The following is a 23,343-nucleotide window of genomic DNA, read 5'->3' as shown; positions in this document are numbered from 1 at the left end:
CGGCTTCGGCGAAATCAAAAGACGGGATCGTGCATGTTAAAAGAAAAAAGGGCACAAAAAGAAGGGAGCAACCCCACCACACGGCCTAAGCTGGCCACGTCGAAAAACAAAAGAAACTTAAAAAGGTGGCAAAAAAGTAAAGAAAAAACTATGGGAGTTTTTTTTTTTTTTAACTGTAAATACTAACAACAAAGAAGGAAAAAAGACAAAAAGTCAACGCAGAAAACTCTTTCTCGGGCCTGAGAGGAGTGGGGAAAACTTGACCAAAACCTCACCGCGGAGAAAAAATAACTGAGCGGGAATGCTCACACGTCGGGTGGGAAGACGGCTGCGCTTGCGTACCAGAAGACTCTGGAAAGATTTTTTTATATTTTGCTTGCAAAATAGCTATTTGATTCCCGGGCCGACGCAGACGTCGACCCACATGTGAGAACAAGCTGCCTGCTTGTCCACAGAGAAAGGTATTTTCACAAATCGTTTATACCTTTCTCGTACAAAAATGTATGCAGCCGCTCCTCCTCTCACGTCGCTGCGCTCCTCCGGGGTCTTACTCCAGGGGCAGTGACGTGGAGGCGAGAGGAGGAGCGGCTGCAGAGCCAACAGCCAATGCCTGATGGCTGTGTGCGGTGCCATGCTTGATGTTTAAAAACATTTATGGCTTTTTTTCTTTTTGTAGCGGCCGCTGTTGCTCAACAGGAGAAGCAGCAGCGGCCGGACACCGTTACCAGTGGCAGCTACGGGTGGCGATGGGGTTGATGTGCTTGGGGGGGGGGAGTATTGATGTGCCGGGGGGGGGCGGGCTTGGGTGATGCACCAAGGTGTTTGAGCAGCGACTCACAGCTGATTCCCAGGCATGGGAAGGAGTAGGGAAACACGCGGAGCAAGTTGCTCCACGTGTTTCCCTACTCCTCCCCCTGCCTGGGAATCAGCTGTGAGTGACGTCAGCCTGGCTACGGAGCCTAGCTCAGCAACTCCAGGAGCCACAGACACAGGCAGCTACTTTAGAACGTTGGTGGTGAGAATGTGCTGGTACGTTTGAGCATGCTAATGTGAAAGCCAAAAAAACTAACAGCAACAGACACATATATGAACACAAGTTACCACCTAGGGAAGGAACCTTCTGCTGTTTTGAAAATGTATTATATATAGAAATCAAGAGTATGGCAGATGCTGAGGAACAAACCCAAATGTTCCTGGGAGGGCGTTGGCCTGGTCTAGGACTCAGGGAAAGGAAATTAGTAGGTAACAACAAATTTCACCTTCCACTCCATGCTGCTAGATCAGTCAGTCCAGAGTGCTAGCATGTATTCAAACTTTATCCCTCAAGGCAGGAAGAAAACAGGGCAAACTCCAACAAAGCCCTGCCAAACGCACTATTCTCCTCTCCTTAGCCCACAATTTAATCCTGAAATGCTCAACAGAAAAATGCAGCGATAGCCACGTGGCTGCTTTACAAACCTTACAGAATGCAAAGGCAAAAAACTGAGGAGAACAATCAAACCAAGAGAAGGGGAATTCCTAAAAAATTTGAAACCTGAAGACAAAGGGGACAAAACTAGAATAACCATATAAGCAACATTTAAGACAGTGTAGTTGCATTTTACAAAATTTACAAATAAACTTGCTGAGATGGTGCATTTATTTGCATGGCATATTCAGTATCAAAATATTTCTGTTCTTGGAAACACAGAGTATGGTTTGTTGGGTAAACATTAATGAGGTAGGGGAAAAAGAGACAGGGCTTTCTCTTGTAATCTTTATGTTGAAAAGAATGAATAAAAGTAACAAAATATTGGTAGTATAAATGCTTGAATAATTCAAATAGCTGTGGGTTGACAGCCCTACACTTCTCAGAATATTTAGAAACCTCTAAGGTTTCTAAATATTCTGAGAAGTGTATGGTTATCAACGAGGCTGCTATTTTTGATTGGCTAAGAAAGAAAACTTGACAAAGTAATCAGGATAAGTCGGGGTAATTTACTAATGGTAAGCATGTGTTATCTGCCACAGAGCCTAGAACAATATGCTTCAGTCTGTAACGATTAAAAAGGAATATCAAGATTATGTAGGATTTTTATTACACATACTCAATTATTAAGAATTCTACATTTCAATGAAACAAAATGATTCGATGTATAAATTCACCGTAGGAAAAGAAGATGCTATTTAAAGAAATCATGGATAAAAAGCCTGACATAGTATTTATTTGGCTGAAAGATGAAAAGTTTGTATAGTACACCATAAAAATATAATTGAATATGTCTAGCATCCACTGCTCATGCAAAAAAGCAGGAGTGGGGATAATCTTTGATAATAAATATCATAATTGAAAAACAGGGTTGAGGATATTCAAGGCAGACCTCTTCATTTAGCAAATAGCTTAGAGGAAGTACATGGACACTTGCTGTATGCCCCAAACCAAAATCAGGATTTTCTATCCTGAAGCATTCACAAAGTTAGCCTTATTAAAGTGATCTTGGATGGAGACTTCTGTACTCTGCTACATCTCTTCTTCACAGGATACAGAAGGAAGTAAGAAAAGTTCTTAACATATTAGTGAAAGATATGGAATTGGTATCTCTGGCATTTTCAGAACCCTAGGAGTACAGATTATATTTGAGTACTCCACACACAATTGCTATATGAGAACTGATCATCAGCTCGTTACTAAAATGTGCTGCCACATTAGTGTACCACAGGTTGCATTTTATGCAATGTGATTTATGGGTCCTTTTACTAAGCTACAGTAAAAAGTGGCCATAGCGTGTCCTTACATGGGTCTTTCCCAAGCACTAACACCATTTTTACCGCAGCAGTAAAATGGCCAATTTTCTATTTTCGGAATTAATGGCCATGCGCTACTATTTCACAAAAATTAGAGGGATTCTCAAATGAAGAGTAAGCTTTCCAGAAGGATGTTAATGTGGAAGGAAGAAAAAGCCTTGAGAAGCTCCCAGCTATACAATACACACTGCAGGAGCAGGACTTCGTCATCATTGGCAAAAAAAAAACCTCCTTTCTTCTCAAAAAGCAGCAAAAAACAACTTAACTTTATCTTTTTATAACAAAAAGCAGTGAAAAATAGCTTAGCTTTAGCTGCAAATCCCTTTTCTTCTTACTAACAAGGTCTTCAACCTGACTGTGACCAACAATGGCCAGTGTTCGAGAGGCTGCATCAGGATCACAGGTCCAGGAAATTTAAACTGAACGGGATTTAAACTGAATTTAAATTTCCTGGACCTGTGATCCTGACGCAGCCTCTCGAAACGCTGCCCACTGTTGGTCACGGTCAGGTTGAAGATCTTGTTAGTAAGAAGAGAAGAGATTTGCAGCTAAAGCTAAGTTGTTTTTCACTGTTTTTTGAGAGGAAAGGAGGTTTTTTGCCAATGATGAGGAAGTCCTGCAGTGTATAATGTACAAGTGGGAGCTTCTCGAGGCTTTTTCCTCCTTCCACATTAACATCCTTCTGGAAAGCTTACTCTTCATGTGAGAATATTCCTCGTGTGGTTTAAGGCAATTTATTAGTTGTCTTATATTGAAGATGTGGGTGGGTTTATAACCTCCTTTCCATTATTTCTTTTTGGGTTAACAAAAGTTATACTTCAGCAGAATTATTACATCACCAGGATTATGTCACTGCTCAAAATCCCTTTCAACTAAGGTCACCGGGGTCTTTACTTTTTATAATGGACACCAAGAGGGACATTTTTGAAAGTGACGTCCAAGTTTTGATGAGGACGTCCTCGCAAAACATCCCGATCCAGGGGCGTATTTTCAAAACGTCCATCTTTCATTTCAATAATACGGTCAGGGACATCCAAATTCTGAAATTTGGTCGTCCCTAGACTTGGTAGTTTCTGATTTTCGGCAATAATCAAAACCATGGACGTCCATGTCAGAAACAACCAAATGCAAGTCGTGGGAGGAGCCAGCATTTGTAGTGCACTGGTCCCCCTGACATGCCAGGACACCAACCGGGCACCCTAGGGGGCACTGCAGTGGACTTCAGAAAAAGCTCTCAGGTACATAGCTCCCTTACCTTGTGTGCTGAGCCTCCCAACCCCCCCCCCCCAAACCCACTACCCCAGCCCTTACGGGTGAAGGGGGGGCACCTACATATGGGAACAGTGGTTTTGTGCTGGGTTTTGGAGGGCTCGCTGTTTCCTCCACAAACATAACAGGTGGGAGGGGCGATGGGCCTGGGTCCGCCTGCCTGCACTGCACCCACTAAAACTGCTCCAGGGACCTGCATACTGCTGTGATGGACCTGAGTATGACATCTGAGACTGGCATAGAGGCTGGCAATCAATATTTTTAAAGATGTTTTTTGAGGGTGGGAGGGGGTTAGTGACCACTGGGGGAGTAAGGGGAGGTCATCCCCAATTCTCTCCGGTGGTCACATGGTTTCGGGCACCTTTTTGTGCCTTGGTCATAAGAAAAACATGACCAGGTAAAGTCGTCCAAATGTTCGTCAAGGACGTCCTTGTTTCTTTCAATTATGGGTCAAGGACGTCCTAGTGTTAGGTACGCCCAAGTCCCGCTTTCGCTACACCTCCGATACGCCCCCTTGAACTTTGGCCGTCCCTGTGACGGAAAGCAGTTGGGGTCATCCAAAATCGGCTTTCAATTATACCAATTTGGACGACCCTGGGAGGACGTCCATCTTCCGATTTATGTCGAAAGATGGGCAGCCTTCTCTTTCGAAAATGAGCCCACAAGTGTTCCAGACCATGTTTACAGTGGTTCAATTAAATATATATCAGCCAAGTTCGTGAAGTCTGTTATGCAGAGACGAGTTTACTTCTAAATCTTTCTCCCCAAAAGGAATAGCATATGAAATAGAAACATGAAAGCCTAATTGAGCACTGAAGGAATTTATATCAAGAGCTATACATTATAAGCAACACCATGCCTCTTCAGTAGCACGGACTTGTACTACACGTAACAAATTACATGTTTACGAAGGATCCCTAAGACCAACATAATACGGGACAGAATGGGGCTCAAATGTCATAAAGAAAATAACATATGACCATGGCTGGAAGTGGGATTATAATCATGCTCTCAGTTCTAATCACTAGGCTAAGCACTCTGATCCCAACCTCAATTTGGGAAAACAAAATATGAAAGTGCAAAACCCCTAAGAAAGAAATTACACTGGCTCCCACTTAAAGAACATATCACATTCAAAATCTGCACGACTGTTCATAAAATCATCTACGGAGATGCCCCGACCTACATGCTGGACCTCGTGGGCCTACCACCCAGAAATGCTAAGAGATCTTCAGGCACCTTTCTTAACCTTCACTTCCCCAGCTGTAAAGGACTAAAATACAAACTAACACATGCAACGAGCTTTTCTTATAGGAGTTCGCAGCTATGGAATTCACTTCCAACTCACCTGAGAACGATCAACGAATTAACCAACTTCCGCAAATCCCTGAAGACTTACCTCTTTAACATAGCCTACCACGAGAACCCTTAACTAACTATAACACAACACCTCTCCAATATTACTCAGAATGTTATTTTTCTACAACTGCTTGAACAAATCCTCCTGTCTTCATTAACTTCTTTATAACACCAATTTGATTATTTAACCTGGTATGGCAATGCCATAACAGGTCTTTGTAAGCCACATTGAGCCTGCAAATAGGTGGGAAAATGTGGGATACAAGTGCAATAAATAAATAAAATAAATGGCAGACCCCCTGTCCTCAAGGAAGACTTTTTCCTTCACCCAGCCCCATGAAATGCAAGCAGAGTTCACACCTGAAGACGTGTCCCGAATTTCAAGCATCCTCTAGTAGCTCGGGACAGGCAGCCTAGGACAGGCCCGCTGACAGCAGTTACTGCACGAAACCTCCTGCTTCTCCCATACACCGTTACTAATGGTTATGCGAGCACTCCGAAATGAGTGAGAAGGTAAGCAGTAGAGAACGAAGAGAGAAGAAGAAAAGTTAGCCCAAAGCTTTAAAATAAACCCAACTATGCTACCAACACTACACTACAAATTCCGAAAGATCAATTGAGCGATGCGCCGGCGCCTGACGTCACCAGCCGAACTGCAGCACGTTGCCTAGTGACACGCATGAACTGTATTGTGACGTATATTCCGCTTCCGTGGGAAATTCAGCAGCAGAGAGCATTCATCCAGACCAGGGGATTTAAACAAGGTTTAGTGTCCAATGTTCCCATCATTCTGTTCCCGTATGGCTTATTACGGGAATATTGGACACTAAAGGGTTAATAAACAAGAGTGTAAGTGAGCCTATCTAGTCCATTGTAAGCAATGAAGCCAATTAGGATGCCATGACTTTCCCCTTCCCAGCGCAGCTGTTATCCCCGTTTATTCAAAACAAAGCAAGCAAACCTATGAGCTGCTGCATCCACAATGTCGTTTTTTTTTATTGTTGGTCGATCTGTAACAGGTCTAAAGCTGCTTCAATGGGACGGTGTAAAAGCCAGATCTGCGGGATCCACTGCTTCAATTGGATAGGCACTGCCTTAAAAGGTGGAGGACAAAAGTTATTTTTTTTTTACTTATTCAACAGCTTTTTAATTTATTTGAAAGCTTCCCATATGTAGAAATAAATATCATGAAATAATTCAATATCACTAAAACAGCTTAAAAATTTATTATAGCTGCTAGAAACAGCAATTTTAAACTCTGTATTTTGTGCTCATTTTTCTACACTAAAAACTAAATAAATACACTGTATACATTACAGATGGCCAAATTTCAGTGAGGATATCCTGTTTCCCACTTAGCCACCTATCCCCCCTTCAGTCCATCCAGAATTGTGCCGCACGTCTTATCTTCCGCCTTGACCGATATACTTATATCACCCCTCTCCTCAAGTCACTTCACTGGCTTCCGATCAGATACCGCATACAGTTCAAGCTTCTCCTACTAACCTACAAATGCACTCGATCTGCAGCCCCTCCTTACCTCTCTACCCTCATCTCCCCTTAGGTCCCTACCCGTAACCTCCGCTCTCAAGACAAATCCCTCCTTTCAGTACCCTTCTCCACCGCCGCCAACTCTAGGCTCCGCCCTTTCTGCCTCGCCTCACCCCATGCTTGGAACAAACTCCCTGAGCCGATATGCCAGGCCCCCTTCCCTACCCATCTTCAAATCATTGCTCAAAGCCCACCTCTTCAATGTCGCTTTCGGCACCTAATCACAACACCTCTACTCAGGAAATCTAGACTACCCCAACTTGACATTTCGTCCTTTAGATTGTAAGCTCTTCTGAGCAGGGACCGTCCTTAGTTGTTAATTTGTACAGCGCTGCGTAACCCTAGTAGCGCTCTAGAAATGTTAAGTAGTAGTAGTAGTTGTTTCCTGGTGCGTTCATCTTAAATGTTGTTGTAATCTGCCTTCGGAAGCCTGGTGTTATAAAGATGATGGATTGGCCGCTGTCGTGGACAGGATGCTGGGCTCGATGGACCTTTGGTCTTTTCCCAGTGTGGCATTACTTGTACTTATATATTGAAATTAAATGGAAGTTGAATTAAACTCTCATTGGGGCACATGTACATCTTCATCTGTTTTGTAGAACTTTACCTTTTAGATACACAAATGGATTATTCTGTTTGAGCATGTTTCAGGAACAAGTGGTTTATAAGTCAAAATAATAAAAATATTTTCTGTCAAACAGATCTCTCATTTGTGGAAACATAACTAAATGGTTTATAAGCCCCTGGAGTGGAGGAGTAGCCTAGTGGTTAGTGCAGCGGACTTTGAGCCTGGGGAACTGAGTTCAATTCTCACTGCAGTTCCTTGTGACTGTGGGCAAGTCACTAAACCCTCCATTGCCCCAGGTACAAAATAAGTACCTGTATATATGTAAACCACTTTGAATGTAGTTGCAAAATACCACAGAAAGGCAGCATACCAAGTCCCATTTCCCTTCCCCTTCACCCCCCCCCCCCCCCCCCCCAATACAGCCCATTGGTTTTCTTATATTGTGTTCTTGTGATGGCTCATACTGTGCCAAAACTGGAAATACAGTAAGACAGAATAATAGAATTCAGTAACATCCAAAACTTATTTTTTGTTTTAATCATCTTTATTAAAACAAAACATGTTCGTTGATAAGCTTCATACAGATCAAGAAAGAAACAGTAACACATCCAACATGCTACAATAAAGCGAAGAGGGTCATGGGATAGGAGGAAATGTTCTATTGTGGATTAAAAAGTGGTTGAAGGATAGGAAACAGAGAGTGGGGTTAAATGGGCAGTATTCACAATGGAGAAGGGTAGTTAGTGGGGTTCCTCAGGGTTCTGTGCTAGGACCGCTGCTTTTTAATATATTTATAAATGATTTAGAGATGGGAGTAACTAGCGAGGTAATTAAATTTGCTGATGACACAAAGTTATTCAAAGTTGTTAACTTGCGACAGGATTGTGAAAAATTACATAAGGACCTTATGAGACTGGGAGACTGGGCAGCTAAATGGCAGATGACGTGTAACGTGAGCAAGTGCAAGGTGTATAAAGTGCTGTAGTGACACTTAGCTCTACAGCTGGAGGAATAGCCTGGTGGTTAGTGCAGTAGACTTTAATCTTGGGGAACTGGGTTTGATTCCCATTGGTGCTCCTTGTGACTTTGGGCAAGTTACTTAATACTCTGTTGCCCCAGGTATGAATAAGCACCTGTATATAATATGTAAACTGCTTTGACTGTAGTTGCAAAAACCATAGAAAGGTGGTATATCAATTCCATTTCCCTTCTTTTCAATGAGAAAGGTGTAATTTCTTGTGCATTATTAAATTTCCAGTATCTGAATGTCTCGATCATAACTTGCTGCCTCTCCTCTCCTCTAGAGCAGTGATTCTCAACCCAGTCCTCGGGTTATACTCCACAAAGAATATGCATGAAATAGATTGATATGCAAATTTCTCTCATTGACATTCACCCCCAGATTCTATATAGGTTGCACAAAGTTGGGGGCACAAATTTGGGTATGGATCCCAGATCAGTGTGCAACTAATTAGTTCATCAGCTGTCAGTCATCAGTAATTGATGTTAATTAGCACTTATTTGGAGTTACTTGCAGATATGCTCTGCACCCTAGTCTATAACATGCATGTCTAAGTTTTATGTTGCATAACTCAAAGGGGGTGTGGACATGGGAGGGGCATGAGCAGGTCAGAGGTGTTCCCAGAATTTAGGAACAGCTCGACGAGGCAGAATGCAAATGGCGACGTAACCCCACAACCGCCAACCATACTACCTATAACTCAAGAGTACGTTCCTACAAAATTTCACTATTGTCACACAAGAAGGTTTACTACTCTAAACAAATTTCCAGTGCTCCAATGTCGACAAAGCTCTACCAAATTCTCCGATCACTTACCACCTTCAATGTTCCACAGGAACCTTCTCAGAACATCCCAGATGCTCACTCGCAGGCAAAATTCTTTGAAGACAAAGTCTCACAAATACGTGTGTCTTTTGTAACATCTACACTGTCAGCTTCAGCAGTTCAGTCTCTTCCAACATCTACAATCCAGGCTACTGCCGCATGTACATCTTCTATCTTCACTAACAAATTATCATCTTTTAGCCTACTATCCCAGTCAGTTTGGTAGGCTTGTTCAATCTATGAAGCCAACTACAGCCCCACATGACCCTCTTCCTTCTAGCCTGGTTAAGCGCTTCTTACCGACATTCCTCCCCTACATCTACTCCATGGTTTCCCTAAGCTGCAATATGGGAACAGTACCAGACAGTTGGAAAACCGTGTACATTCATCCCAAGATAAAAGACCAGACCCATTCCCTCAAGGACCCAGCTAATTGGTCCGTCCCATTGCTAATCTCCCAATTTTGGCCAAACTCATTGAGATGATAGTACACCAACAAACTACAGAGTTTGTCGCCCACAACCAGATTCTGCATCCTCACCAAACTGGGTTTCGTCCCCACCACAACACTGAAACTACTTTTCTTAGTCTAATAATCTACATCCTTTCCCATCTTGATAAGTTTCACTCGGTTTTCCTCCTTTCACTTGACCTCTCAGCAGCGTTTGACTTAGTAGATCACCCACTCTTACTTCGTTGCCTCCACCAGACAGGGCTCAGTGACACAGCCTATGCCTGGTTCAGCTCTTATTTAGCCTACCACTTTTACATTATAAGAGTCTTCCGAATCTCAATTGGCCCATCCTGCCTCCCCAGCATGCCACAAGTTTCTGTCCTGTCCCCCTTACTCTTCAACATCTTCCTAGCACCCCTTTTAACTTTAACACACTCTCTTGGGTTCACCACCTTTGTTTATGCTGACAATATCCAACTCTTATATCCTCTTGATCCTCTAAACTTACTTTAAATTTCACTCCTGAATTCAAAGCTCACACAGATAACTGACTGGTTCCTAGAAAACAAACTGGTCCTCAATCCTAAGAAGTCTAAACTACTCCTCTTTCGTGGACATGATGATGCTCTTTTGGCCTCGCCCATATTCCTCTCAAATGTTCTGATCCCTCAAATCCCCTAGGTGCGTATTCTTGAGTCATCCTTGACGATGCCTTATCCTTTCAGCAGCAACTCTCTGCTGTCATTTGCTGGCCATTCTACAACCTAAAACTGATCCGCTTCATTCGCTGTCTGCCCCAATCATATGTGTTCACAGTCCTCATTCACTCTTTAGTCCTCAGTCAACTTGATTACTGCAACTCACTATATAAATCCCTCACATTCAAGGATCTGTACCTTCTACAACTTGTTCAGAACACAGCCATTAAATTAATACACGGTGCTAGGAAGTATGACCATATAACACCCCTTCTGATATAGAAATCCTCAGACTGGTTGCCTCTTCTTCAACGCATTAGCTATAACTTTGTATACTAGTCTTCAAAATTAAATCTACAGGAGATCCTGCCTTCTTAGCATGTCTCCTCATCCCCTATGTTCTGACTCATGCTCTTTGTTCCTTGACCCAATACTGCATGGTTGTACCCTCAGTTTATGAAGTCACCCTTGCAAAAATAAGGTGCTGCATTTTCTCAGTGCAAAGCCCTGAGCTCTGGAACCAACTTCTGGACTATCTTTTCCAGGAAGCACTTTGTTGATCACCGCTGCTGTCATTTTTGGACCCTCAGAGACTCCCTTACTTAGGGTGTATTCCTCCCCTTTACTTTCCTTTTACGATATTGTAGTTCATCCCCTTTCCCTTCTTGGCTGTCTGTGTTTTTGCTGTGTGTTCTTTACTTTCTCTGCCCTCTCTCCTACTATGTTGTTTGTAAGCTGCCCAGCTGGCACTCCCGATGGGCGGGGTAGCAAGTTCTTAATAAACTTGAAACTTATTATAGAATAGTATCATTTATGTGCTCAACTGCATTAGTTGCACTCCAGCATTTACACCAGGTTTCAGCAGGCGTGTTTATGCCCAAAGTTAAACATGAGATCTGCGCTAAGCTTGTATTCTGCAAAGGGTGCTCTGCACAGAACACTAATTTAGTACAAATCTTTACAGCACCTAATTATGGGTGCCATTTACTGAAATCCATGTGTCCTTACCAGATTGACTGTGTGTGCCCCAAGGACTGGGTTGAGAACCACTGAACTAGGGCATACATGTGTAGGTGTTTGTCTTATCACATGATTTTTGGTGCAGAAGCTGTACCTTTTTGGTGCATTCCTGTGGCCCATCACTAGACTGACTTTACCATTTTGGAGGTATTCTAGATGAAGCCTCATCATGACCAATGTAGAGACTTTATCACCTTCTTTTTTATCTGATTATGGAGCTGATGCACTAAACTTACCGGGCCAGCAGCATACATTTTTCACCAGCTCCAGCCGGTTTAGTGAGCACAGTATTGAGCAGGTGATGCATAAAGGAGTTCTGCAGACTATTTTATGACCCCAGTAGCAGCCAATGGGAATCACATGCAAACGAGCTGATCAGTATGTTAATGCGCATTCTGAGGGATGCACAACCATTTACGGGCAATGCACAGAAAGACTCGCTTACCTTTAGCGGAGGAAATTTTAAGGGAGGTCTGAAGCAGCCAGTAGTTCCCTCTGGAGTTGCAAGCTGCCTCCAGATAAACGCTGCCTCGCAGAGAAAAAGGATCAAACCCCGGGGAAAGACTGTGGCTGGAGCTGGGACAGTGGGAGAAGGGACTCCACTGCTGCCGCTTCTTCAGTCAGCACCCAAAGAAGGAAAGATTTGTCACCCAAGAGGGAGAGGAGGTAAATTTTTGGCTGCAGATAAGGAGAAACTGCCAGAGCTGCTGGTTTAAAGAGTCTGCACTGCCAATGAACCTCCTGCTGATGAGAAACCTAATGCTCAGTCTCTGTCTGTTCTGGCGGTCGGTGGAGCGAGGAAGTCAGCTCCCTCCCACTACTGCTGCTTTGACTCTAGTACCTCTCACCCCACCTCCTGCTCCCCATATTCCTTCTACAGCTGGGTCTGGTTGGAGAAACACTGTTCCGATCATGCACATAGCAGCCACACTTAGCAATTGGCTGCTCTGTGCATGCCCTGGCCCAAGCTGCATGGTACAAGTCCATGTAGCTCATTTGTATGCAATTTTTTTGTGCATCACTCGCTATTTCCACATTGATCATTTTTACCGAGGTGGAAATAGTGAGTGGTGCTTTATGGGAACTTTTATGCATTCTCCCTCCCCCTCATGTCTTCCCCAGGCACCCTGTCATGGCTTTGACCATCACCTTATCACAGGGTTTCAGTCCCTTCAGCCCATCAGATGCTATCACCCTCAAATTTCTCTCCTAGGTCACTGGTCATACTTTATTTCATATATTGCCCCTCAGAAGGGTGAACTGAAAGGAACAATAAAAAAAATCAGCTTCTACCTCCAGTTGCAACCCTGCCCCTTTATACTTTGCATGCAGAGACACCAAGGGTGGCCCATCCCAAGCTGGAAATTTACAACCGCTATGCTGGAGATTGAAGGCCAATGAATGAGGTTTTTCTTGTGGTGTTCCAGCCATGTCTAACACCAGTTCTGGCAGATGTACATTCTAAAAAACTGGCATATTCTAATAAATAAATAGAAATAAAATTCCTTTTTCTACTTTTGTAGTAAGGTCATTTTATTTTTTTAATCTCGTTGGTCCTAGTCTCTGATTTCTCTGTTCCTCTATTTTCTCTTATCTCTGTTGCCAAGGTCTCCTTGTCCATTTGGCATTTATTCTCTCCATGCCCATCATTCATCTTCCCTCTGTATCCCTATCCACTCTATACAGCATCTCCTCCATGTGTCCCTACCCCTATCCTCTTGCCATGTCGAGCATTTCCCTTATCTTTAGCCTTATTCTTGCCCTGTTCATCATCTCCCCCTCTGTGTCCATATCCTCCCTATCCATGTCCAGAATCACCCCTCTATATCCCTATCCCTCCTCTGTCCAGCTTTTCCCCTCAGACTTCTCTTCCTCCTACACAGTCCACCCTCCTGGGGGCAGCATCTCTCCATCCCTTCCCTTCTGTCCCATCCTATTCCTGCCCTAGGGATTAGCCTCTCTTCTTTCCCTCCTGCCTCCCCCCAAGGGGACAGTATCTCTCTTCCTTCCCTCCTGTCCCGCCTCCAAGGCTAGAATCTCTCTTCTTTCCCTCCTGTCCCTCTCTCCAGGGCATTCCCTCCCTCCCATTATCTTCCACCTCATGGATCCAATGTTGTCTCCTTTGCCTTCTTCCTCCACAAGTCTTGGCATCTCTTCCTCTCACTCTCTCGCTCCCCCCTCCACCCTGCTGGTCCAGCATCTCTCTCTTTCCTTTCCCCTTCCAATGGTCCGGTATCTCACACACTCCCCCCTACTGTCTGTCAAACTTGCATTTGTGGGCACAGCGCTTGAAAACATGCTGCCTCTGGCCAATGCAGGGCCTTCTCTCTGCTGCATCCCATCTTTTCTGATGCTATTTTCTGTTTCTGGAAGGTAGGGTGGAGCAGAGGGAAGGCCCTGCACTAGTTGGAGGCAGCATGTTCGCAGTACTGCTGCTCACAAAAGCAAGGTTGGTGTACCACTGGAGGGTGAGATATGCTGGGCCATGGGGGGAGGGGGGAACAAGAGGGAGAGAGAGAGTTTTCAGACCATGGTGGTGGGGAACAGGGAGCCAATGCATGTGAGGAGAGCACTTAGGCATGTGAGCTGGAGAAGGGACCAAAATTCATGTGTCACATGCCTAACGTCTGTGACTTATAATATAAAACCTTCTCAGCATCTAGTTCATTAAACGTTATTCCATACAAAAATCATTCACTGTCATTTAAATTTTCTGTTCCAGTTCTCATACTATATCGACAATTTAACCAGATTTTTCAAGTGACCTCAGTGATGCTTACCACCCACCACCCTTTCAGGATTTACATGGCGGTATCACAAGCATCTGATTTAATTTTTAAATTTTAGAGAGCAATGGTATATATTTTGGTTACAAACAATTATACCTATGGGGTTGAATGATGAGTTAGACTGGGCGTCTTTGATTTAGCCTATGGGATTCTGGAGAGCCATGGGGCGGGACTAATTACATCATGAAAGGTAGGATATTTAAATGAAGCTGAAAAACGCCATCGCCATCTTTGCTTGAAAGAAAGTTTGCAGAGCTGGCGCTAGTGAAGATCACAGGGTGAGTAACATAGTAACATAGTAGATGATGGCAGAAAAAGACCTGCACGGTCCATCCAGTCTGCCCAACAAGATAACTCATATGTGCTACTTTTTGTGTATACCTTACCTTGATTTGTATCTGTCTTTTTCAGGGCACAGACTGTATAAGTCTGCCCAGCACTAGCCCCGCCTCCCAACCACCAGCCCCTTGATTTGTATCTGTCTTTTTCAGGGCACAGACCGTATAAGTCTGCCCAGCACTAACCCCGCCTCCCAACCACCAGCCCCGCCTCTGCCATCCAATCTCCGCTAAGATCCTGAGGATCCCTTCCTTCCGAACAGGATTCCTTTATGTTTATCCCACGCATGTTTGAATTCCGTTACCGTTTTCATCTCCACCACCTCCCGCGGGAGGGCATTCCAAGTATCCACCACTCTCTCCGTGAAAAAATACTTCCTGACATTTTTCTTGAGTCTGCTCCCCTTCAATCTCATTTCATGGCCTCTAGTTCTATTGCCTTCCCATCTATGTGGAAAATTAATCTTTGTGGAAAATTAATCTGTCCTAGTTATCTGTTAAATGTGGATCTCTGGACAAGGTAAGATTGCTAATAACTGTCTTTGCTGTTATAGGGGTGTGTCCTTGAGGCAGCTCGCTTGACGGGCGAAACATGTCGGACAGTAGAACCCCTGGGTCCGAACTAAAAAAAGCTATCAAAGATAAGTGAATCAATAATTATTAAAAGAAAAGAAAAAATCTAGTTGTGTTTAAGGCAATACATTTAAAGTGGACCAGTGAAGAATCAGATGCTTGTGAAATGCTAAATAGTAGTAGTAGTAGTAGTAGTAGTGATACCACCATGTAAATCCTGAAAGGGTGGTGGGCGGTAAGCATCACTGAGGTCACTTGAAAAATCTGGTTAAATTGTCGATATAGTGTGAGAACTGTGGAACAGAAAATTGAAATGACAGTGAATGATTTTTGTATGGAATAACGTTTAATGAACTGGATGCTGAGAAGGTTTTATATCATACTATTTTTGGATCCAGTAAAATTACTAGATATTTTGCCATAAAGTGAGTAATGTGTGTGACTTGGCATGTCTGTTCATGTGTCATGTGAAAAGATTGTATTTCATATCTGTACCTGAGATTAAGATTTCAAGGAAAAAGTTGTTGCATTGGCCGGGAATCGAACCCGGGCCTCCCGCGTGGCAGGCGAGAATTCTACCACTGAACCACCAATGCTACTGTTGGTGTATTTTTTCCCAAAAGCTTCCTTAATTCTTGCTCAGAGGCCCATGGTAATTATGCTTACTGTACAGTTTGCCACATCAGCAACAGGGGCTGGATTTAAGGGATGGAGCTCTGTGCCAAAAGAAAATAAATGTAGAGAGAGAAATAGAGATAGAAAAAGTGACAGAAGAAAGTGAGATACAGGGAGGAAAAGAAAGGGACTTACTACAGATTGTCTTTTACAACAGCTCAGGAATACAGAATCAACCAAAATAAACTACCAAATAGTGTGTTAATTTTGTAAATGGCTTGTGTATATAGAACAGCATGATATATCAAGAAGAGGGTTTTAAAACTATCTGGGGGGTATATGTGCTTGAAGGTAAGAGTTCTGTGTACAGTGTCTACTTTTATATGAAATGGGGGTAATTTTATAAACTTTTTCCTGTACATAAAATCGGGGGGGGGGGCAAATTTGAAAAGAGGTCTTCTATTATCAAAACTGCAAGTTACAAGATATAGCAAAGAACAGCATAATATACAAGTACTAGATGAAGCCATCTCACAGTACATGAGCTTGATAACCTCTCAGGTGTTTCCATTTTCTGAAAAAGGAACCCCCCCCCCCCCCCACCTTTAAAAAAAACATCCCGAATAAACTGTTTTATTTACATGAAAGGCTTCATCTATGCTTAACTTATGAGATAAGTATGTAAAACATAGGCACAACAAATGTTCAGACCTATGTTAGGGGACAGGTTTAGGCAGAGCTCAGAGTTGCAAAGCATGCAGGTTGTTTATAAAATACATGCGTATGTGCATACTTCATGTGCGTATATTTATGCCTTCGCTAAGCAGGTATAAATGTATACAGGTTCATTTACCAGCATTTATAGCAATTTCTTTGAGGCTGTTTGATAATAACTCCCCTTCCTCCTCCCCAGTTGTTTTAGGGAGATAAGATATTTTGTTGGAATAAACTATTGGGATGGTAAAGGAAAGGATTATTTTATTTATTTATTAAAAAATCTATAGACCGCACTATCATGCAACTCTAGGCGGTTTCCAATAAAACATACATAATAAAAATATTTTTACAAATGACACAAAGACCTTCAAGCACAAATGAACATTTGACATAAAATAAAATATACATACAGCGGTTAATAAATCACAAGTTATTATTGAAAGCTGGAATAAGCTATCAGCTTAGGAGAGTAAAAATTACACAATATATAATGATACATCAGTAGGTAACTAGGCAAGTGCCTAGTCTAGGGGGGAACTGCAGGGGTAGGCCATGCTGGAGTTACTAGGATTTGTTATAAACTATCCAAAGGTGAGCCAGTCAATACTGTGTATCTGGATTTTCAAAAGGCATTTGACAAAGTACCTCATGAAATTAGAAAGTCATGGTGTAGGTGCAATACAGATAACACACTTTTGGGATATTATTGAGGTACTTAGTAGAGATTCTGAAATAATGAGTCCCAAACAAGACTAACATACATTAATGAGTGAAGTGTCAGAAGCAAATGCACCCAAACAATAGAAATAACTAACTCCACACCCAAATAATAGAAAGAACTAACTCCACAACCAAGTATTATAAAACTATAGCAATTATTTTTATTTACAAGAGCAGAAAAATGATGTACAAAGAAGGCAAGAATAAAGACCCAGAAAGTGTTGTTATGGAAACAGCTTAGAGTAAACGTTCATAGATCCCTAGATGGAGCTCTGTTCCAGTTAGGTTATTCTATCCCCACAGAGCAATACCACAAAGGTACATAGCACATATACAACCTGATGCAGACCTCTAGATGGCAGTGTGTTCTTCAGATGGTCAGTCTGGTCCAACACAGGATTGCTCCTCAGGCGGGATGTTGATACAGCAGCCCCTGACTTTGATAAGACCCCTTATTTATAGAGAAATCACAAACCAAACTACAGCTGTACTGATGTCATGTCCCCTACCTCAATGCAAGCGGCGGCAGTGGGCTGCGCGGGGTCCTGTCAACACGCACACTTGACTGGCACAGACCTGAGCCATGTGTGTGTAGTTCTTCTCTGGCTGCAGACTCCTTGATTGCTTTGCTTCCATGCACCTGGGTCTGCTCTCTCTCTGCCTGGTTTCCAGGCTCCTTGATTGCTTTGCTTCCACCCACCTGTGTCTGCTCGCTCTCTCTTCCCTTGCTTCTCTCCTATTGGTCTTCCAGTTCCTCCTTCCCCTGCTCTTGCCCTATGGCTGTGCTCCTTCTCCCTGCTAGTCTCTGCTGATGTCAGACACCAGCACTTTATCAGCTGAGCTCTTCCTGGACTCCATGCTTCGGCATCTACTTTGGTAGGTATTACTTGCTCAGTAGTGTGGTTCTTCTCTACTTTGTCCCTTGTTGCTGACTTTGCCCGTACCTGGATTACTCCATGCCTGTTGCCTGCCTGTTAACATTGCCTGCATAGGCGGTTGGTGGCCCAACTGTTTGGGGAGGCTAAAGGGGGTGGGGTTAGGGGTGGGGCCAGGGGCCAGGGGTGGGGCTTACATCCATAATTGTCTGACAACACAGAAAAAAATAAGTAAAAATAAGTCACAATTAATACCTTTTATTAAATTTAGATATTAAATATGTATCATATGTCAAAGAATAAAGTGGTTGCTCAAAGCATGTACTAACCACAATTGCTCAACTGCAAAACACTATGCACAAATTTGTGCAAAAACACACTCATAAACCTTACTGTACCATAACACTGGGCAGACCCTAATAAACCAATATACCACCCATACGGAAAATGCAGACCGTCAACAATATGAAACAAGGGATCATAATATCACAATTCTCATGTAGAGCCACAAAACACCCTTTTAGGGTGGAAAGCGTTCACAATGAGCTCCTTTTATGAACGACTATATGTAGATCCTTCAAGAGATAGCGTGTCATGATTTAGGCTCTAAAACCCTTTCTGATGATTTGGTGCCACCTCAGTAAGGCCAATACACAATCTCTCCACTGCAAAACACTATACACAAACGTGCAAAAACACACTCTTAACCTTACCAAATCATAACAGTACTAATTCCAAGGACAGGATGAGCTACAACCTTATGTGTGGAAAGGCAGCACTGTAATTACACCGGGCTCTAAAACACCAGTGCACAACCTAGTGAAACAAAAAAAAAGGGCTGAAAATACTACACGTTAGCAGAATACTGCACCTTGATCACACATGAAAAACACATGACACAACAGATCAGATATGAAGGCAAAATACTGAATTGGAAAGTTACCTCAAGAAGTCAGACTCAGCATGCAGCAATACTAGAAAAATTGGAACTTACATGCAAAACATCACAGATGCACATTTCCAAAAGCTGACATATTCCAGTTAATACATTCTGAATAAAATACTTTTTTCTACGTTTGTTGTCTGATCATTTAGTTTTTCTATTCGCTTTGGTCCCAGTGTCTTCTGTTTTATGCAGTGTCTTCTTTCCATTTGATATTTTTTCTCTCATGTCCACCATCCTCCTGTGTCCTTATGCGTCCTGTCTACCATCTGTAGCCCTGTCCCTATCCTTCAGTATCCCGATCCAGCTCTTAAATTCAACAGTTTCCCCTCCATCCATATCCAGCATTTCTCCTCACTCCCCTCCATCCATGTGCATATACTTCCCTCCCCTCCATCCATGTCCAGCACCTTCCCTCTTTCTCTCCTACCCTTCCATCCAGTGTCATCTCTCTTTTGTTGGAATGTAATTGTATTTTTACATGCATTGACTGTCACCTATTATTTCTCTGTGATTACTCTGTGACCTCTGATGTGAATTACTTAGAGAGGTCACACTGCTATGCAACTTCCTGTGGGGGTTAGACACAGCACACACAGCACATGGAGCACATGGAGCTCATGTTCTCTCCTAACCTGAGAGGATCTATGGTGGTGTGAGCATCCATTACCATCTAAGCACATGGAAGGAGCTGATAAGACAAATGTATAGTAATATGTATATATAAGCCTGTCTGATTATAATCTAACTACAAACTGTGAGTAAACAGATGTTTTGTTACTTCAACTTTAAAGTGACTCAGCAGTGAATTATTCAGGGGTGAATGAGAGAGAGATGAAGAAAGAAATTAACATTTCTAAAGCTGAAGCTGTGTGTACTAAAATCTGCTAATTATTTACTACAAATAATCCAACAAAAGGGTTATGGGCCCAGGGCCAGGAATTGAAAAAGAAGAGAAATATTACCAGGCAGAAAAAAAAGGCCACATTTTTCTCTTAAGTTTTAAAGGAAAGATTCAGTCTGTCTCTCTCTCCCCCCACACAGCAGACAGAAGGCTAAGAAAATGGCTGAGGGAAGAAATTCACCATTGTTCTATTCTCTCAAGGTGCCTAAATTAACTGAGTTTAATTATCAGCAGTGGGAACTAAGATTCATATGTCTCCTTCGAGCAAAAAGATTAAATATATGCTTAGACCAAGACAGAACAGCTGAAAATATGGCTGAATGGGACAATGCAAACTATTATGTGAAGTGCATGCTTTTGGAAGCTCTCTCAGAGAAACAAGCCATATTAGTGGAGGGAAAAGATACACCAAAGGACATTTTATATAAACTGAGAACTATGTATGCAACTACATATGCAAAGCAGCAACCAATTTGGTTAGCAGAGTTGAATGAAACCAAATTAAGGGATAAAAGTAAATGTAATGATCACATTATGCATCTTATGTCTTCATTTCAAAAGTTAGAACTTTCTGGAATTCCCATGTGTGATGCATTGAAAAGAGCATTTCTTTTTACCTCACTATCAAAGAAGTTTGATGTTTTTAGGTCTGTAAATGAGGCCATTGAAGGGCAATCTTTTGAACAGGCAACATCAAAACTAAGGCAGGAATGCATAATAAATGATTCTGAGGAGATGTGTTCTCAAAGTCAGTCAGAGAGAAATGAAACAAATTTCTTGGCAAAGAACAGAGAAAGGCGGAGCTATGGGAAAACTCCACCCAAGGGCAAGCTGATTTGCTACTCATGTGGAAAGGAGGGACATGTATCTAAATGGTGTAAGGAAACACAAAACACTCCCTCTAGCTCACCTAAGCCAATGGAACTAAAGAATTTTCAAACCAGGAAATGTATGAAGGACAAAGATAAACACAAGGGCTTTCTAATGGCAGAAAAATCTTTGACTATGGTAAATAATAATTCAAATGAAAGTACTTGGATTTTGGATTCAGGGAGCACATGCCATTTAACCAATTGTAAGAATTTCTTTCAGGAAATGTGTCCAGAGGAAGGTATTCTTAAAACTGCAAACGCAGGGACTGCTAAGATCCAAGCAAAAGGTATTGGATTCTTAAAATGCAAAGTGTCTAATGAAGTTAAAGAAATTCCTGTAAGTGATGTCTTGTATATTCCCCAAGCAGTTTGCAATATGCTTAGTGTATCTACATTAGATAAGAAGGGATTTGCGATTCATTTTGAAAACAGTAAGTGCACAATCTCTAAAAATGATGAAGTGTATGCTGAAGCTTTTATGCATAATGATGTTTATAAGCTGAGCATTTCAGGTGAAGCCTCACATATGGCGCAAGTAAGGAAGAATGATGGTAAATGTAGTCTGGAAATCTGGCACCGCCGCCTGGGACATCGTGATTCTAAGGTGATCCAGGATCTTCGCAGTGGGCAACTAGCCACAGGCATTCAGATAAGTGCAAATACTGGTAAAATGGAGAAATGCATAGACTGTGTTACTCAAAAAGGTGTGAGACCCTCATTTCCTGCATACACAGGAAATAGGAGTAATAAAGTGCTGGACTTAATACACAGTGACTTATGTGGACCGTTTAATATCCCATCATTGGGAAATAACAGATTTGTGCTAATATTCTTGGATGATTTCTCTAGATATTGTGTGGCCTATTTGCTGAAAGAGAAAAGTCAAGTCACAGACATGCTGAAGAAATACGTAGCCATGGTGAGCAATAAATTTGAAAGAAAACCAAAGGTTCTTCAGACCGACAATGGTGGTGAGTTCACTTCACAAAGCATGCGCACATTTCTAGAACAAGAAGGCATTCAACATATCACAACAGTAGCTTATACACCAGAGCAAAATTCTGTTGCAGAGAGAAAATTTAGGTCACTTGTGGAAATGACCAGATGTATGCTGTCAGATAGCAATCTCCCTAAAAGACTATGGGGGGAAGCCATTCTCACAGCAGTGTACCTACAAAACAGAATGCCAACTAATGGCGCTGAGCGCACACCACATGAGACATGGCATGGTAGGAAGCCAAACCTGTCACACATAAGAACATTTGGAAGTACAGCATATGCTCATGTACCAAAGCAAAGAAGGCATAAGCTGGATTCCACAACAGAAAGGGGCATTTTAGTTGGCTATGCTCCAGGACACAAAGGATATAGAATTTTGAATCTGAAAACTGGCATTGTTGGCATAAGACATGTTACATATTTTGATGAAAACAAAAGGGTTGATAAAGGCTGGATTATCCCAGATGAGCCTGATCATCCAGAATATGAAACTAGAACCATAATAGACATGCCAGTGTATATAAATGCCATACCAAGGCAGATGTCTGAAAGCAACTCACCTGTATCTAACGAGGAACAGGCAGAGGAAGCAGACACAGAAAGGATCATTGAAGAAGACAGTACAGTTGGAGAAGGGGAATCAATTGGAGAAGGACTCTCAGATTTAGAGGATGCGGAAAGGTCAGACCAACCTGTTGTCAGACGCTCATCCAGGGAAAACAAAGGTGTTCCACCCCTAAGACTGTCTTACTTAACAAAGTCAGCAGAAGCTCAAGAGCCCTTAACATGGGATGAGATTGAGAAAATGCCAGCAGAAGAAGCTGCTGAATGGCATAAAGCTGCACAAGAAGAAATTGATGCATTGGATAAAAATAATACTTGGATTCTTACAAAATTACCTCCTGGCAAGAAAGCTATAGGATGCAAATGGGTATTCAAGTTAAAAAGGAATGCACAAGGAAAAGTGGAAAGGTATAAAGCCAGATTAGTGGCAAAGGGATATCTTCAAAAATATGGAGAAGATTTTGATGAAGTGTTTGCACCTGTAGTGAAACACACGACAATTAGAACACTTCTGAGCATTGCAGTCTCAAAAGGCATGCAAGTCAACCACATTGATGTGAAAACAGCATTTCTTCATGGAGATATAACTGAAGACTTGTACATGGAACAGCCAACAGGTTTCATAAATACAAAACAAAGACAGCTAGTGTGTAAATTAAACAAAGGTCTTTATGGATTAAAGCAAAGTGCAAAATGTTGGAATGAAAAATTGCATGAAATATTGACAAATTTAGGATTTAAGCAAGGTGAAGCAGATAAATGCTTGTACACTAGGTGCACAAATGGACAATATGCATACATTTTAGCTTTTGTTGATGATCTGCTCATTGCAAGCAAAAGTGAGCAAGAGTACAAGGACATTGTAAAGTGTTTAAACCTCAATGT

The 23,343-nt window shown here is 42.2% G+C and overlaps 1 protein-coding gene and 1 non-coding gene across 2 annotated transcripts in view; both read right to left on the bottom strand.

Moving 5' to 3' along the window:
* The window catches only part of LOC115470444 (zinc finger protein 585A-like), a 168,677-nt gene extending 162,647 nt beyond the window's left edge, over positions 1-6,030 (bottom strand). The window contains exon 1 of the mRNA XM_030203631.1: positions 5,773-6,030. Coding sequence (XP_030059491.1) covers positions 5,773-5,800 — 28 coding nt within the window. The 5' untranslated portion in view covers positions 5,801-6,030. The remainder of the gene's footprint in view (positions 1-5,772) is intronic.
* A 9,744-nt stretch (positions 6,031-15,774) lies between these two features.
* TRNAG-GCC lies at positions 15,775-15,845 on the bottom strand. The gene has a single exon. It is a non-coding gene; the product is annotated as a tRNA-Gly (tRNA).
* Positions 15,846-23,343: the final 7,498 nt, after the last annotated feature.

The sequence above is a fragment of the Microcaecilia unicolor genome, chromosome 5, assembly GCF_901765095.1.
Source record: "Microcaecilia unicolor chromosome 5, aMicUni1.1, whole genome shotgun sequence".
Taxonomy (NCBI): domain Eukaryota; kingdom Metazoa; phylum Chordata; class Amphibia; order Gymnophiona; family Siphonopidae; genus Microcaecilia; species Microcaecilia unicolor.
The sequence above is the reverse complement of the archived record's forward strand: the minus strand, read 5'-3'. Positions and strand labels throughout refer to the sequence as shown.